Here is a 14459-nt window from a genome sequence, read left to right on the forward strand (position 1 = left end):
CACCGCAGTTTAATACCCCCTTTTTTAAATAAGGTGTTTGTTAAGTGATACTAAATTTTGCAGTTATTTAATTTAGACATAAGTATTGCCTCGAGTTTAGTATTAGTATTACGAATATATGTATATAATAATTTTCTGTGTATAATCTCGTGAATCCTATGCAATTCTTTTTATACACAATAAACAAGCTATTCTATTCTATATTTTGAATTGTATATCTTATCCATGATATTTGATATCTATGGTATCTTTAGACCATGTAAATCGAACACAGCCCACTGTTTTAATTTAGTTCTGTTTTTCATTGTTGGTTTCCCCAATTTTGGCCATCTATTTAAGGCAATAACTTTGAGCTCGAGTTCTTATATTGAAAACGCTAAAAAATAATAATCTTCTCTTTATAAATCATATTCATGCGCATGTACTCTTTTCAAATGTGTTATTGTAATCAAATTTGTAACTCTTCCCTCATTTCTGTTTAACCACTATTAATAAACCAAAAGCCTTTATTATAAACGATTTTAGGTGGCCTTTTGTGATGAAAACTGAACATACAGCATATTTGTTTAAAATATTTTAATGAACTTTAAAAAAACGCATTAAGGGAGGACCCGGAGGAGTTCAAACTTGGCGCGAGATTGATATTTTTTACGGTGGGGGAGGGGGGGGGGTGACAGTCTTGGAAGGAGCAAAGGTCCACAGAACAAAAACCAATTTTTTAATTGCAAGTCTATAGGAAAACAAAAAGTTTACTATTGTGGACTCTAGAGGGTCAACAGTTTCAAGGTCTCGTTTAGAAAAAAAGTTCCTTATTTTCCAAGACGGCTTGGTTTCAGGGAGTCTGGTTAACCAAATTTGTCTCATTGAAAAACTAATCGGTAAAATCATGTGGTTTAATTTAATTTTAAATTATGATACACGGTGTAGCTTCGAGTGTCCGGAATTAGCAGCTCGTAAAGGTTTTCATTCATATTCTGTTATTATCAGGGATGCACGGTGAGTCAGTAGTCTGACTTAGTTTTCTAAGTTTCTTCCTAAAAAGTCAGGGACTTCGTTTGCTGTATCAAACCATGCTTCAAGCAATTCCAAATATAGGCCAGGTGTGGTGAAGTGGACTCTGCGATAAACACCTTGATGTGGTCAGGGATATTTGAAAAATTTGGTCCAGTTAGGGATTTTCAATTTCGTCCGAACCCTGCTAGACAAATCATTGTCATTGTGGATCAATAATAGGCCAATTTGTTTCTGTCGAATCGACATCAGGGATGCACGGTGAGTAAATGGCGTGACCTAAGTTCCTCTTTTTCAGTGCCTTATTATTAATTCCTTGAATTCGAGATTTTCTCCAATATATCCCTGTTTTTTCATTTTATTCATATTGATATATTATAGACCAATAGTAGGCCAAAATAGACGAATCATTGTAGATCAATAATAGGCCAAACTAGATGAATAACTGTTTATCAAAATAGGCCGAACTAGATGAATAATTGTAGATCAATAATAGGCCGAACTAGATGAATCATTGTAGAATAATTAAAGTTCCAAACTAGATGAATCGTTGTAGATCATAGGCTATTAGGATGGACGTCAGTAACTTTTTTAATATCATTAAAAGTGTGTGGCTCTGATTTTTGATATTTTGTTTGTATAGACCTTTGACTTCACATATCTCAGCCCACAGGTTGAGCTTCATTACGACACCGACTTCCACAATGTTTTTAAATCTGCTAGTGTGGATGATCATTTAAACTATTATCACTATTAATCCAAGCTCTTTATTGAAACTCTTTAGTTAAGTTAGCAAATTGAAGTTAGCTCAAGCTTCAGCCCTAAAGACAACTGCGTACCCTATCTTTTTTAGCTACATAGTAGTAAACGATAGGCTCTTAGTTTGAGGTGGAACTGAGCTCGGTGAGAGATTTTATTTTAGTTAAATCTTTCTTAGTCGGAGCCGGGAATCGAACCCGGGTCGCTCGCGCAGCATCTACCACTGTACCATAAGGGCTTGATAGAAATAGCGAGTTTTCTTCGGTTAATTTATCTCTAAAGGGTCGGAAATGAGGGAGGATCCTATTTGAGGGGTCGGATACTTCTGAATTTGGGGAGTGTCAGAAACCTGGATGAATATAGAGGCCCCTGACTTAATATATCAGATTAATGGCTACAACCTAATAAGAAGTGACAGAGTTGGTAGAGCAGGAGGAATTTGCGCATATATAGCAGACCAATATGATGTCGAGGTAATCAAAACACAGTGCGACCCTATTCCAGGCTCCTCCTTAGAAAAATTTTGGCTACTCATTAAGGAACGTTATGCCCCGAGACTGATAATTGGGATTGTATATCTTCCCCCTGCTATGAACTATGAAGCCACCATCAAAGATCTAAGACAACAGATAGACGAATTAACTCGAACAAACAACTGTGAAATGATTATAATAGGTGATACCAACTGTGATACCAATAAGACTAAGCGCGAGCCAAAGACAAGACTGCTTCTAACAACATTATGTGAGTTTAAACAAATGGTTGATAAACCAACCAGAATAACCGCAACCACTGAATCCCTCATAGACCATATATATACAAATTTCCCAGACAGAATCGTAGATACCAAAGTGGTTCCAATCAGTTACTCGGACCATGATATGACGCTAGCCACACGTAAACGTAAATGCCCAAAAATTGTTAAGGAAAGTGTTGAAGTTAGACTATATAACCAAATGAATCCTATAAACTTCGTAGCTGACCTTAAGAATGACCTAAAGAATTGTGTAGTCCCTTATCATCCAAACACGCTAACTGATGCCTTTAAAAACATTATGATATCCAACCTTGATAAACATGCCCCTAAAAAGAAGAAATTTGTCTCCGTTATTAATGCCCCCTGGATTAACAGTACGATTAAAAGATCAATTCATCTTAGAACTATCTATAAAACGAAATCTAAAAACCCTGAAAATGGTAACACCTATAAATCCCTATATTCGAGGCAGAGAAATATGGTAAATAAGGACATTAGAGAATCGAAAAAAACCTACTTTACAAACCAAATAATGAAATTGTCTGGAACGACTGGCAACAATTCACAAGCTACATGGAAAGTACTCAAGCCATACATAAAAGGGAAAAAAAGTATAAATATAAAGGAAATCACAAGAAATAACATTAATTATTCACAAGATAAGGACATCGTGGAAGTCCTCAATCTACACTTCATTGAGATGGTAGACACCTTGATTGAGGATAAAGGTACTGAGTCCGCCCTGAGTCTCAGTGAAGACGATCCTGTACATGTCTCCAATAGCGATGGCAGGATACCGCAACTAACAAAATTTGACGACACATCCGAAATGGAGATATTCAGGGTTGGCATAAATCCGGATTTTTCTTGAAAAAGCCACTGGTATGGTTTTTTGCTGGTTTAAACCGGATTTTATTGGATTTATCTGGCTTTTTTTAAACTACTATCTAGTGCTTAATTTTAGCACTTTTTTTACATTTAGCGCGCTAGTTGTCTTCTGCTAGGCCGTCTAATTGAGAATAATTTTTATTGTACATAAAAGTTGATAAAACTATAGACATTTCCTTAGAGATGAGTAGGGCCCCTGATTTATTCAGGATTTTTCAATCCAACCCGACCCATATCGGATCGGAAAATCCTAGGTCGGGTTGGGTGAGAAAATTACTTAAAATGTTTTGCTGGTCGGGTCGGGTAGGGTTATCATTCCGTCTACCCGGGTAGACATTTTTATTATCTTCAATAGGGCAGGGTCAGGCCCGGGTAGGCTTTTTTGTGATCTTCAATAGGGCAGCTAGGGTCGGGCCCGGGTAGGCTTTTTGTGATCTTCAATAGGGCGGCTAGGGTCGGGCCCGGGTAGGCTTTTTGTGATCTTGAATAGGGCAGCTGGGGTCGGACCCGGGTAGGCTTTTTGTCACCTTCAATAGGGTAGGGTCTGATAAAAAAAATTTCTAAACGCGCGGTCCGACCAAACCATTTAGCGTTGCGAAAAATTCAACTCAGTCTCACGAGCTTCAGGTGGGGCAGTGGGAGGAGGGTGCGTCAAAATAACCCACAATATATGGGAATAGACCATTTCGATGAAATAAAGAGGTGAAGACATGTGGGTGAAAGTTTTCCTTCCATCTCACTTTATGGTGCCAGCGCTTTAATCTGTCATTATATTTTTTTTAAAAAATCCACTGGATTTTTCAACGTGGTTTAAACCGGTTTAATCCAGGTGGATAAAACCGGACTGGATTCCAGCGTGCCAACCCTGGAGATATTTGACATAATCAAAAAAATTAAGACGAATAGGGCTGAAGGAGAAGATGGGATCCCATCGGCAATTATCAAAAATACGGCGGCCATCACATCAAAGTATATCTCAGACCTAATTAACCTGTCCTTCAATACAGGAATATTCCCTACACAATGGAAAATAGCCAGAGTCATTCCTGCGTTTAAAGCCGGGGACCCTAAAGACCCATCAAATTATCGTCCACTATCGATACTCGATATCCCAGAAACGGTCTGCGAGAAAATTGTTAACAAGCAACTTTATGCACATCTAAACGCAAATAAACTCCTATTTAAGCTACAGTCTGGTTTCCGCCCGGGATACTCAACTACAACTGCAATCCTAAACTTGTATGAAGCAGGGTTGGCATAAATCCGGATTTTTCTTGAAAAAGCCACTGGTATGGTTTTTTGCTGGTTTAAACCGGATTTTATTGGATTTATCTGGCTTTTTTTAAACTACTATCTAGTGCTTAATTTTAGCACTTTTTTTACATTTAGCGCGCTAGTTGTCTTCTGCTAGGCCGTCTAATTGAGAATAATTTTTATTGTACATAAAAGTTGATAAAACTATAGACATTTCCTTAGAGATGAGTAGGGCCCCTGATTTATTCAGGATTTTTCAATCCAACCCGACCCATATCGGATCGGAAAATCCTAGGTCGGGTTGGGTGAGAAAATTACTTAAAATGTTTTGCTGGTCGGGTCGGGTAGGGTTATCATTCCGTCTACCCGGGTAGACATTTTTATTATCTTCAATAGGGCAGGGTCAGGCCCGGGTAGGCTTTTTTGTGATCTTCAATAGGGCAGCTAGGGTCGGGCCCGGGTAGGCTTTTTGTGATCTTCAATAGGGCGGCTAGGGTCGGGCCCGGGTAGGCTTTTTGTGATCTTGAATAGGGCAGCTGGGGTCGGACCCGGGTAGGCTTTTTGTCACCTTCAATAGGGTAGGGTCGGATAAAAAAAAAATTCTAAACGCGCGGTCCGACCAAACCATTTAGCGTTGCGAAAAATTCAACTCAGTCTCACGAGCTTCAGGTGGGGCAGTGGGAGGAGGGTGCGTCAAAATAACCCACAATATATGGGAATAGACCATTTCGATGAAATAAAGAGGTGAAGACATGTGGGTGAAAGTTTTCCTTCCATCTCACTTTATGGTGCCAGCGCTTTAATCTGTCATTATATTTTTTTTAAAAAATCCACTGGATTTTTCAACGTGGTTTAAACCGGTTTAATCCAGGTGGATAAAACCGGACTGGATTCCAGCGTGCCAACCCTGGTATGAAGACATCATAGTACGACTGGACAGAAATCAATTTGTTGTGGTACTATTTGTCGATCTGTCAAAGGCTTTTGATACGGTATCACATATAACACTCATAAAGGACTTGAAAGAATGTGGGATTAGAGGCACAGCGATAAAATGGATTGAATCATACCTGGAAAACCGCCAGCAATACGTACAATACAAAGGTGAAACATCGACTAAAAAGACAGTTAAATATGGAGTTCCGCAGGGGAGTGTACTTGGTCCGCTTCTATTCAATATTTATACACGTAAAATTCATGATAATCAAAAGTTCTCGACAGTCAACGATTATGCGGACGACAATGCGACTACAACATCGAATGCAAATCCTTCATTAGCCATCGAACAGATGGAGTCAGACCTTAAAACATTAGAGTACAACTTACAACAAAGAGGCCTAATAATTAATAAGGCAAAAACCAAAGTTGTTTGCCCCAAAAAAACATAAAAAGTCGCTCATAATGAACATCACAAGCATTAATGGAGGACATATTGAGCGAGTAAAATCCTTCAAATATCTGGGAGTGTGGATAGATGAAGACCTACAATGGCAAGAACATATTGCATATATCCAAATGAAAATAAAACAAAGAATCTGGATACTGAGACCTATTCAAAACGCAGTTAACGAAAAAGCGTTGCGGTTAATCATCAATGGTATAATACAACCCCTTTTTGACTATGGATCCATATTTTATAATAACGCTACTGCCTCTAAGCTAAAATGCTTACAGACGCTACAAAACTACTTAGCTAAATTTTTAACTAAGGCACCCAAGCGTTCCTCAGCTACCATAGCACGAAAGAATGCGAACTACTCCCCCCTTGATATTAAATATAAAATCAGTCTACTACAATTAATGTTTAGGGCAATGAACAATCAAGTTCCAGATTACATCACTGAACTCTTCATGATCAATGATAAAAGAAAATACCATACCAGAGGTAGTGACACAGACTTAACTGTCCCAAAGCTCATGACTAACCTAAGAGACAAGAGCACAAAAGTCAAAGGAGTTAAAGAATGGAATAGCCTACCACATGACATTAAAATTGAAAAACAACTGCTTAATTTTACAAACAAACTCAATATTTTCTTTAACTGTATGTAAACTTAATTTCTAATGTAAACTAACTTGCATTTTTATGATTCACATATTTAATTCCTAATGTAAATTAAATTAATCTTGACCTGGCTGAAAATCAGTGTAAACTGAGACGGTGCTTCCAATAAAAAGCTTTTTATTATTATTATTATTATTATTAATTTGTGTCTTTTAGTCTTTATATTTATTTTCTTTTTATGTGCTAATTAAACATAACGATGTGGCTACTATTAGGGCCCAGCCCTGGGCCATCTTGTTTATGATATTTCGCCTTATTTCTATTTTATTTGATATTTCGCCTTATTTCTATTTTATTTGATATTTCGAATTCCGGATTACATATTTCTGGTGTCAGATTAGATGATTTCAAGGGAGTGTCTTCAGAGTATAGAAAATACCCAGACACAATACGAAATCAAATCATTTCTAATATTGAGATTGAAAATGAATTTGGACCAAAACAAAGGACTCAATAAGTTGTTTGCGTGAAAAAACAAACTCTTTTCTCGCGTATAAAAACTCGCTCGCTGCTCGCTTGACTAAATAAAGTTCTTTCGAAATTGCTCTTTATGACGTTATAATTGAAATATAATATTAACTTTTGGGAAAAGTTCCCAGGAATGATTTAAATCACGCAATTGCGTAGAATAAAGCAGAACTCAAGAGTTTAACTTCTTTCTAAATAAATCGCGTCCAACCAGAACAGCTTATTTCTAGAATTTGTTCTTAATTGCAAGGCATAAAAGCGGACAAAGAAACGTTTTTCGTCACGCGAAATTATTGACTAAAGCTTTACCTTTTCAAATATAGAAACATTAATCGAATACAGCTCTTTTTCTGACCCACGGTTTTCGCCATAGCGCGCTGAAACATTTCACGAATGAATGGTGAAGCTCATTCGTGGCCGGTCATCTATCAATAAATTTAGTGTTTGATTCCCGAAAGCAGCGTCGTTTAGCATACGAAGGGTACGTAAGGAGAAAATTTTCATTTTTTAAAGGCAAACAAAAATGACAAAAAGTATGATTTTTGACCACCTGAAAGCGCATTCGATGTGAGTATAGACGTGGTAATAGAATTTCCAAAAAAAAACCTAGGGGAATGGTCTATTGTGCGAGGTATTGTACACCCCTGGAATGTTTTGTGTTAATGTTAATTGTTTTCATTAATTTCATGGTGGGTGTGACCATTAGTTCATAAGATATGTTCCATAAGTTTGTCACTGTGGAACATATTTCTTTACATTATACTAAAATTAAAATTAAATACTTTTATCTAAAGATTATTAATTAAGTTGTCTAGGGTAAATATTAAATTAATTGGTAAAGTTATAGAACGTTCGCATTGTGCTTAAAGCTATTTATTAAATTAAGATAAAAATTATTGAGACCAGGTTCGACCCTTATTAACAGATAAATTAGTGTTGTTTATTGAAATAGACTTTAGAGTAATGAATTTAAAAATAAGAATAACATTTAAGTTTCTGGCTGGTTAACCCTTATAGTACGAAAGTTTTACGACTCACGGTTTCGCGATACGCGTGCTAGCATTTTCTTAAAGATGATTAGGTTGATGGTCTTGAAGATATTTAAGTTGATTCCGTTAGTTGCGTGGAGAATTCTTATTAGGCCGCACATTTAAGTTTATTTGTGGACGCGGAGAAGTATATACGACCGTACATTTTTATTTTAGATTTACGCAGTATGGGTCAGTCCTTGACCACCTTTACCTTCAGCTCCAGATCCAACTCTCTCTCTCTCGGCTCTCTTCAAAATTATTCTCTCCTCTTTTCGCACTTTCACTTTTTAGGGGTCACGTGTGTCCCAAGGACCACTAAACGAGTTCACTAGGGGTTTTTATAAAATCCCCGAGAATCGCGGTTTGCGCGCGAGGGTTTCAACCAGCCAGGTAGATTTTTACAAATAGAGGGGAAGTGGGGGAAAACCAGCCATAGGGATATCTTGGTGTAAAAGTAGGCTTATATTTAAATCTGCTTGTTACAACTGGTTACTGAGAGCTTGTCATGAAGTGATATATACGAAACCTCAAAGATTCTCGTGAACCGACGTCTGTCAAAGGCTTAGTACAGAATAAATAGGAAGATGGGCTGCAAAACCAAGTGTAGTCAATTCTCGCGTCGTTCTCGAACTAGCTCTCAGTAAGTCTCTACCATTAAAGCTTATGATATGACTATTACTTATTTAACAGAAACGCTAGATTGCTAAACGTTTTCTCTTAAATCCGTATTGGGACTTAAAGGGTAGTGAGGATTAGATAGTTTTAAATACTTGATAACGTGACACTTCTGTTGTTAGCCTAAGCCTCCATAGAGCATGCAGAGTGCGATTCTCTTACTAAACAAAGCGACGTCATAACTGTGCGGTTTTGTAGGATTTTTCCGAAATAATTGACATTTTGAAAAACATTGGACAGGTACTGCCCCATAGGAACGAATTCCCATTCGACAGAACTATTAATTAGACTTATTACTAATAATAGCATTCAATTTCGGTCATTTTTAGAGAAAAAAAGGTTCAAACTATAGTAAACAAGACGACCCAAGGGCTCGTAATTGTAGCCACATCGTACGAGTGAATAGCCCCTCTATACCCTACCCTAATGAGTAAATAGCGCTATCTTTTACAATGCTTAAATGATTTACCGTGCTTAGAATCAGAGTTAAATGCCCCTCGTTGCCCTACTCTAAGCAGTGATAAAATTATAACCGTATAAATTTACTTATGCTGTAATTCCAATATTCCGTCGAATCGAAGAACAGATAGTTTTAGTGATAATCCCATCGATGAGTTTACAACATAGACTTATGCCGATGCACACTTATTGCATCTTATAAATTTCTAACAAAGACATAATTATGCCCAGAAACTTTTGAAAGAGAAAGTTTAATTATAGTGATTACCCATTTTAGTGATTATCCCCTCGAATTACCTTTAGAAATGCTAAAATGATCAAGCGCATAACGCTCATTTAACACTATGTTAGCTTTATCTAAACCCACATTTGAATTAACCGCCAAAACGTTCCAGTCAAACATAACATAGATGACGATAGCTACCGAACGAGAACGAAACACATGAGGAGCACGGTAGGAAACGGGAAAAATCGTTATCTATTTAATTAGCACATAAATAAAAAGGAAATAAATATAAAAACCCCAAACATACAAATTCATAAGTATCCGACCCCACAGATAAAAATTCAAAAGTATCGACCCCACAGATTAAGAGGTACCCCACCCACATAATCCCGACATTTTAGAGATAAAAATAAATCATAAAAAACTCGGGGTTTATATCAAGTCTCTATGGCTCAGTGGTCTGTCTACTGCGTGAGCGACCCAGGTTTGATTCCCGGCTGCGATCTGAAAAAAATTTTTATTAAAATTAAATCTCTAACCGAACCCAGTTACCCCTATTGGTGGGTTGTGGTAATATAAAGTTCCTTTTAAGCTAAAAAATAACAAGAACGAAAGCGAAAACTCCGGCCACAACTACTATTACTACTACGGCTCGAACAAACTAAGAACTTCATCGTATACTACGATGTGGCTAAAAGGAGAAATTACAAAGTTAAGAAATCTGTTTTTTTAAATATCATTTGGTAGCAACACTGACTTTCCAAAATATTTCTATTTTCATTGAGGTTCTTGCATAACAAAAGCACGCCTTTACCAAAAAGTGCTATATTTATTAAGGTCCTTGAGAAAATAAACGCTTTATTTATTATTTGATCAATAAACATCTTCCTTTTCCAAAATATTGCTTGTTTTATACGTTAGGCTGGGTGCGGCGAGGTTAGTTTAGTTGTATTTTACCAATTATATTTGGCAAGTAAATGTTTATTAATATAAGTTCACACTACTTTTGTGACAAAACAAATTGTACGTATAATTATTTATGGGATAAGTTAAGTAAATAAAACTGCACCGGAAAGAGTGTTACGTAATACGTATAAAAATAAAAATTGCCGAAATATTTCGTTCTTCTAAACTATAAATGTTGCTTATTATTTTTCAAAATACTTGGGTTTTATAGTCATTTTACCTAACCACTCAATCGGTATAAGTTAATCAGATATTTGTGAGCAATGACAGAATATTTGTGTGACCGGGATTTTTATTTTAATTGCAATGAGAAGATTTAAAGGGCTACTTACCCCCTCTCCTTTCTACCCACACGCTATGCTAAGCTATATGAGGCAGATCGTCGTTTGTCCCACGGTCCGGACAGCCCCTTTTTGCAAAGATATTCGTCCCATTGTACTGAATCCGCCAAGTTGCTGGGATTTTGGCCGAATGGGAAGTCGGTCGTATGGGAGAGGGAAACAAGCCATAATACAAGTATAGTTCAAAAATGTAACGATTGGTTCATTAGCTGCTGTGTCTTTGAAATTCACTCTTGCACAATGCACAAGTATATTTTTTCAGGAGTAACCTGCAATTACACGTTACAGAGACAGCCTTTTGAACCATACATCGCTTCCGGTTGTATACGAAGATTTAGCAACATTAACAGCACATTCGTATATGACAGATTTCAGTTCTGATATATATGGAGCATTTACCCTAGAGGTTTGTTTTTCTGTTGGAGTCATGAAAATCTGTTAGGCTTATCTGTGAATCCTCTTATGACAATGTTCAATAACGACGCCGTTCTTAGAAACATAATGTTTTATTTCAATTAGTAGAACATGGTTTATAAATATAAATAGTTAAATATTAGTTTATACTAGGGAGAAATTACTGACTATCTCATCTCGACTCTGGTTGCCAACAGAACTGCCTCACTAATATTATTTCGTTAAGAAAACATGAATAACCCTACGGTCGTCTGCTAGAGCAGTTCGGTTCAGTTCCGTCAAATTAGTTAAATTATTTACTGTATAGTCAACAAACTCCCCCTATTTAACATAATTTGTTATCACATAATTATAGGAACGAAATCAATCATGATAGTGGCTAATGTAACTTTAACATCCCGCGACAATTTTCAAAATTTGATTTAGCTAGGGGCTTCGTAAAAACATCCGCAACATTTAACTTAGTAGAAACATATTTCAATTCAAATAATTGTTCTTCAAGTTTTTCGCGTAAGAAATGATATCTAATGTCAATATGCTTCGTGCGGTGGTTTTCAACCGGGTTCTTTGCATAGAAGATAGCTGACTGGTTATCGCAAAACACAAGCGGGATGGGAAAGTCAATTTTACATTGCCCGGCTATACTGTCGGTAATCGTTTTTAACCATATAAGTTCCTTGGTTGCCTCGGCCAGAGCAACGTACTCGGCTTCCATCGTGGATTGAGCAACGGACTTCTGCCGGAATGAACGCCATGAAAATGGACAGGATCCCCAAAAACAAACGTAACCGCATGTGGATCTTCTGGTGTCCCAATTGCTTCCCCAATCCGAATCCGAATACATAATTAAACGGGATAGGTCTTCCTTGACGTAATGAAGACTATAGTCTTTAGTTGAATCAACATACTGGGCCAATTTGTATAGGTGTATCCAATGGTTTATTCCTGGGTTGGAGTTGAATTGTGACAGAGTGATCACTGCATGCAATATATCCGGTCTGGTTCGAAGGGCCAAAAAGAACAGCGATCCTATCAATGCTTGGTATGGGTATTTCTTCATGTCTTGTTGATCTTTAGGGTCTGTTGGACTATCACTTCTGCCTAACTTGAAACCCGGGTTCAATGGTAGCGAAACTGGTTCTTCTCTGGTGATTTGAAATGTGTCCATAATCTTCTTTATATACCCGCGCTGGTGAAGCTGTATTCCTCCTTGTTGATCTGCGATAAACTCTACTCCCAGGAATTTTGATATTGGTCCGAGATTTTTTATCTTATAGACCCTGGATAGCGTGTGATAAACTTCTTCCAAAATGGTATCATCCTTGGTTATAACTGCAAGGTCATCAACATAAACCAAAACAAACGCTTTCATTGGGATATAATAAATGCAGTTGGTTCCTGGGAGTTTCAGAAATCCGAGATCCTTGAAAGTATTATCCAGTTCTTTATACCATACTCTCCCACTCTGAGGTAGACCGTATAATGCCTTATAGAGCCGTAAACAATGTGAGGAAGAATTTTCCATTTCAAATCCTGGTATTTGTGCCATATAGACCTCCTCCGGCAAATGACCATACAAGTACGCGTTTTTTACATCAAGGTGACTGTGTACCCAACCAAGGGTGACGACGAATAGAGCAATGAACAGTCTGATAATTGTGAAGTTTACGACCGGCGCAAATGCTTCTTCATAATCAATTCCCGGTTTCTGGTTAAACCCCTGCGCCACCAAACGAGCTCTATAGCGAATGATTTTCCCTTGTAGGTCAGTTTTAGTGTCATATATCCAGCGACACCCTATTATCTTCTTATCCTGTGGCTTGGGAACGTTTTTCATGACCTTTCTCTCCTTTAGCGTTGCAACCTCAGCTTCCATTGCTGATTGCCAATAGCTTCGCTCAGGTGATGTCAAAGCTTCTTCATATGTTTTCGGGATGATAACGTCGGTGCAATGTGTCTCTACTGCTTCATGGAATGCTTCTTCTCCCTCCTGGACCTGCAGCTCTTCGTCTTCGTTTTGCACTTCGTCTTGCTCTTGATCACAGGCCATTTCCATTGCTTGACGTACCTCTTTCTTGCAGAAATTAAACAATGTCAGGTCATATTTTAAATTGTTCGCCTTCAAATAGTCTTTAACTTCAAACTTTGATCTTAAGCCCTTATTCTGATTCGGTGGGACATAGGATATATTAAAGTCGTCCTTCGATCTTCCTAATTTTCTGAATTGAATCATTTGCCTCCAGCCTGGCGGTAATTTTCTAGATATAGCATTTTCTCCCGGCGTTCCTTCTCCCTTTGCTGGAGGACGCTCCACTTCAATCCCTTGGGTAATTGTTGGTTTAGGATCTTCAGGCTCGGGATCTGCTTCTGATGCGATTGCAACCTTGTCATAGAACGTATGTACGTCGGGTTTAGTATCTTGTTTAGGTCCATAGCCAAATTGATCCTCAACGAACGTAACGTGCTTCGTTTCTTGTATGATTCTTTGCTCAGGGTACCATATACGGTAGCCTTTGGTTCTGAGTGCATATCCTACTAGGACTCCTTTTCTTGCCCGATTTTGGAATTTATGTTTACGGCGTTGCTTCGGAATGTGCACATAGGCGAGACAGCCTATTTTCTTTAAGTGACGACTGCTTGGTTTCATCCCAGTCCAGCGTTCCAGGGGTACTTTATTGCCGAGCTTACTGTGCCTCATCCTATTCTTCAAGTATGCGGCTGTGTTAACTAATTCTGCCCACAGATTAGTCGGTAGGTTGGCTTCTTCCATCATAGTTCTTGCAGTATCTACTAAGGTTCGGTTAACCCTTTCCGCGAGTCCATTCATTTGGGGTGAATACGTGTTGCTTGTCTCATGCTTGATGCCGGCGTTGGTGCAGAAATTCTCAAATGCTTGATTGCAATATTCAGTACCATTATCCGTACGAATGGTCTTAATTCTTTCTCCCGTTTCATTCTCCACTCTTGCTTTATAAATTTCAAAACAATGGGGAACAGCATCTTTCTTGGCAATAGTGAATATTGATATATGTCTGCTGAAGTCGTCAATGAACGTCACATAATATTTCGACCCACCGAGGGATGCTACCGGCGCAGGTCCCCAAACATCGGAATGGATTAGTTGTAATACCTTCGTGCTGTAAAT

General features: G+C 37.9%; 1 protein-coding gene across 1 annotated transcript; it reads left to right on the forward strand.

The window, feature by feature from the left end:
• Positions 1 to 6070: 6070 nt before the first annotated feature.
• Positions 6071 to 6721, forward strand: LOC149659306 (uncharacterized). Its single transcript, XM_089844071.1, has one exon. It carries the CDS (start codon positions 6071 to 6073, stop codon positions 6719 to 6721), a length of 651 nt encoding a protein of 216 aa, XP_089700197.1.
• Positions 6722 to 14459: the final 7738 nt, after the last annotated feature.

Source organism: Phalangium opilio, unplaced genomic scaffold (assembly GCF_054372755.1).
Source record: "Phalangium opilio isolate 3A_F unplaced genomic scaffold, DU_Popi_V2 ptg000073l_1, whole genome shotgun sequence".
Lineage (NCBI taxonomy): Eukaryota > Metazoa > Arthropoda > Arachnida > Opiliones > Phalangiidae > Phalangium > Phalangium opilio.